The following is a 4,119-nucleotide window of genomic DNA, read 5'->3' on the forward strand; positions in this document are numbered from 1 at the left end:
CCAATAGAAGGTGTTGTAGTATTTTGTTGCTTCATTTCCACATAGTGCAGCATTAAACAATTCATGTGCTCTAGTTTAACCACACTTGTCTCAATTAAGCTCCAAAAAGAGAGGAGAGGAGGGGAATGGGAGAGGTCTTAGGTGAACAGAGCAGTCAAACTTGTGAAAGCAAGGTAGGGCAGACCTAGGGAGCTCATGGGAGGGCTACAACACTGTGTGACAGTTGTGCTGTTCCTGATCCACAGGCACTGCTCTCTGTTTCTAACTCTTACAATTCTCTCTTCCAGAACTCATCTACAAAGAAGTAATGAATTCTGAAGAAAAGACTAAAAATGGCGTAGTAAAAGGACAGCCTTCTCCTTCAGGTACTCAGCCCCATTGAATTGCCTTGGTGTGTTTTATGTACTGACAAAAATAGTGTATATTTATCTGAAAGGAGGGTGTCAAAAGGATGGAACCAGGCTCTTCTCAGTGGTGCCAAGCAGTAAGCAAGAGGCAGCAGGCAGAAGTCTTCACTGCCCAGCTGTAGTTTCATACCTAACATTTTCAACTGTCTTCTCCTTTCTGGATACTGAATATAGTAAACAGCACTGATCTTAGTGCAGCTTATTCTTCACACGCCTTTTCTTGCTGAAAAGGGTTCTTTTATTCTTCCTTTCCTGGCTTATAATTGCTGTCTGATTTGGTCAGTTTTGTTGCTATGGCCCAGGAACTCCTGGATACCTGTGGCAGCCTTCTGTCATATGCAGGGTCTCAATGAAGTAGCTGATAGACTTGCCAAGCACTGTGACAATTGCTAGCAAGGGTTACTAAGTACACAATTTATAAGGAGCTGAGCAAATCCCTAAGATAAATATAGGGCCTTTTTTGGAAACAGCAAAAGCTTCAGTTCTCTTTTTAGGTTTTTCATCTCTACCACTTCACAGCTGAAGTCTTGGAGGCACTTCCATTCATGCCAGTTAAACAGGAGCCCTCTAAGCAAGGAATCGCTGTTTTACAGCAGGAAAGTTTGTGTGTGGCTTAAAAGAGTAGCTGTCAAATCACTGGCAGAGCCTAGAAAAGATCCCAGGAGCTGTTTCTCACCTGCTCTAACCTTTAGCTCTTTTCCTTAATCCTGCAGCCAGTGAGAAGCTTCCTGTCAACCAGCAAATTCATAAATGGGGCTGTTTTTCTCTTTGAATGCAGCTCTGTCATTTCTGTGCTGTCTCACCTGGCACCTATCCCTTCAGGAACAAGCTGTTGTAGCATCAGGCAGGGGCTGAGCATAGTAAATGAGGCATTACTTACTGCCTGGGTCAGCTTTTGGCTGGGTTTCTGAGTGTTACTGCATAGGTGCTGCTTTGTGCTGCTGAATTCTTGAATTCTGTCACTTAGGTTTAGTGTGGTTTCATTTGGTTTGGTGGATATTTTGTGAGTCTGGGTGCTTTGGAGCTGCAACAGCAACTATCATGTCTGTGTGTCTGTGGAATAGTGCTGAAAGCTAGGAATAACCAGAAAACTGCAATTTCAAGAAACTGAGGGGCTGAGCTACTAGTTGCTGGAAAGAACATAGCAGGGTTTACTGAATTCGGTGGTGCTGAATCAGAGTGTGAAAAAATGCTCACCTGAACAATTTCTACAGCTATTTCTTCAGTTATTTTGCATAGCTAAGTTGATTGTCCTTTCAGCACAGCAAGCTGCACAGCAACAGTTTGATCAAAACTCCATTTAACCTACTGAAATCCCTTCTGATTCCTGGGACAGTATCAATAACTTCATGTCAGGCTTCTGTCCAGCACAGTAAACATTTAGACATTTAGAATGGTAATATATTGTGTAGTCATTAATATAAATAAATTCAATCATTTTGCTCATAAATGCATTTCTCTTGACTGATTACTATTTTCATAAAATGCCACATGGTTAAATAACATGTAAACATGAAGTAACGGTGTTATACTAGATGATGAGGTACATATAATGAGGTGCATGAAAAGAACTCTTAGGAAAACAAGTCTTCAGCCAGAGAAAATAGATGATTGCTGTCTGCAGTCACCAGTCAGATTTCATTAACATTGTCCTGTCTTTTTGAAGCACTTAAAGACTTAAGTATTTTATTTTCCAAATGTATCAGGAGAATAAACTAATTTATGGGTAGTTCTGATGCTATAACATCTTTGTACTATAGCATAAAGCAGTTCCCATCTGGAGCTCTGAATGTGAGCATATCTGTCTCTGTTTTGTGCATATTTATAGTGGATGAGTATAAAGGAAAGAAAAAACTGAGCAATATAGAAGAGTGGTTAGAGGTACTGTATGGTGGCTTGTTTTTACACAGTAATATTTTTATTGCAAACTGTATAGTGACAGAAAACTTCTCCTTTTGCTTGTAACATCATATATTTTCCTAGTATAGATGGCTATTAATTTCTGCATTAAGAATATATGAGGTTTGTCATTTTACTGGATAATAATGTTCATTTCTGGCCATTTTGAGGAAAGGAAAGTCTGTAAAAGTGAGCTGAGAAAACCTTTCAGCCATAACAATGAAATGGTATCTATCTGCAGAACAAAGACCTCTGTGTCATGGTGACTAGCTGTGATTTCCAGCTGTGTGGTATTGTGCAAAATCACGTATTTTTTTGTCATTAATATTTAATGAAAATTAATGTATCCCTCCCAAACTGAAGACAGTGTAAATGTTGGTGGGAAGAGCATCACAAAACGTTGTCTGAAAGTTCAGTGGAAAGAAAATGCCAATCAAACTGTTATTTGCTACTCCGAGAACCTAAGTATGAGCTGAGGTTAATAGGCAGAGTAACAGTTGAGCAGCCTTAGGTGCAGCACAAACACATTCTTTACATGGCTCTGTATTTATCATTCAGTTATCTGTACTTATAGGACAGATAATTTCTGATAATATTCAGGGATGTGATAAATGTTCAGTCATGTTAATGATAATCTCAAGAAAGTACATTCTTCATTTCACAAAGTCAAAGTGATTTACTGGATAATACCTGGTGCCATCACAATTTTACAGTGGCAAGGCAAACTTGGTTGTACAAAAATACAGGCACAACTAAAATCCTGAGCTTAGTCACCTAGTCCTTAACTATGAGAAGGAAACCAGCCTTTCCTCCCCCACAGCCATCTTCTCTCTGCACTGCCACTAGGGGATTTGATCCTGCTATAAATAAGAAAATTGAAATTTTGTGAAAATGGATGGAGGATATTGTCGGGTGTTGGGGCCTGGCTAGCAGAGGAGCTGTAACCTGAGCAACAGTTAAAGGAATGCTTAACCAATTAAAAACAAGACCATTACAAAGTGTTGGACTGAAGACACAGGAATGCGTGAAGATAGAAACAAGGTCAGCAAGACCTACTTTGTGTGTCTTGTTTTAAATTGCTTAAGCATTCCTTTAACTGTTGCTCACGTTACAGCTCCTCTGCTAGACAGGCCCCAACAGTTGGGTTTGGGTTTTTTTTCAGTCATCTTGATGGTGGCTGTGTGATCCTAGCTGTCGGACATTGAGGGACTCTGAGAAGGTTAGAGTGACAAACACAACGTGAGATATAAAACAGAGCATTGCGAGAAAGAATTTCCTGGGAAAATATTTATATATTATCCAATACCTAAAATTTGTATGGTCCATTCTCTGCTAATGTTTGCCACAGTTTCAAGTGGTCTGCGTACTCACCAGGGCTATAAGTATCCTTTCCTTTTTGAAATGCGAGATGTTCTGGGGTTTCGGGTTTAATCACGTTGGTGTTCGTTTTCGTAGCACAGGTGCAGCAGTGAACAGCAGTGAAAGCCTCCCTCCATCCTCATCTGTCAACGACATCTCATCCATGTCCACGGATCAAACCCTGGCGTCTGACACAGACAGCAGCCTGGAAGCTTCTGCGGGACCCCTCGGTTGTTGCAGGTGACTAGCCGCCTGCCTGCGAAACCCAGCGTTCTTCAGAGGATGATGTCAATTAGGAGGAAAAAAAAATAATTAACGGGAGTTAAGAGATGAAAAGAAAGCTAAATAAAATACAAAGATTTAAACAAAAGAAAGAAACAAACACAAAAAAAAATCTTTTCAGCCTGCTTCTCCTACAGAGTTATGTAATGCAGCTAAGCTCAAGTGTATATTT

At 40.2% G+C, this 4,119-nt stretch overlaps 1 protein-coding gene across 2 annotated transcripts in view; it reads left to right on the forward strand.

Moving 5' to 3' along the window:
- LOC103812215 (mitogen-activated protein kinase 10) overlaps positions 1 to 3,909 on the forward strand; it is a 48,867-nt gene extending 44,958 nt beyond the window's left edge. For both annotated transcript variants that reach the window (XM_009085225.1, XM_009085226.1), the window contains 2 exons: positions 288 to 365; positions 3,767 to 3,909. In XM_009085225.1, the coding sequence (XP_009083473.1) occupies positions 288 to 365; positions 3,767 to 3,909 (221 nt within the window). The remainder of the gene's footprint in view (positions 1 to 287; positions 366 to 3,766) is intronic.
- Positions 3,910 to 4,119: the final 210 nt, after the last annotated feature.

This window comes from Acanthisitta chloris, unplaced genomic scaffold (genome assembly GCF_000695815.1).
Source record: "Acanthisitta chloris isolate BGI_N310 unplaced genomic scaffold, ASM69581v1 scaffold7092, whole genome shotgun sequence".
Lineage (NCBI taxonomy): Eukaryota > Metazoa > Chordata > Aves > Passeriformes > Acanthisittidae > Acanthisitta > Acanthisitta chloris.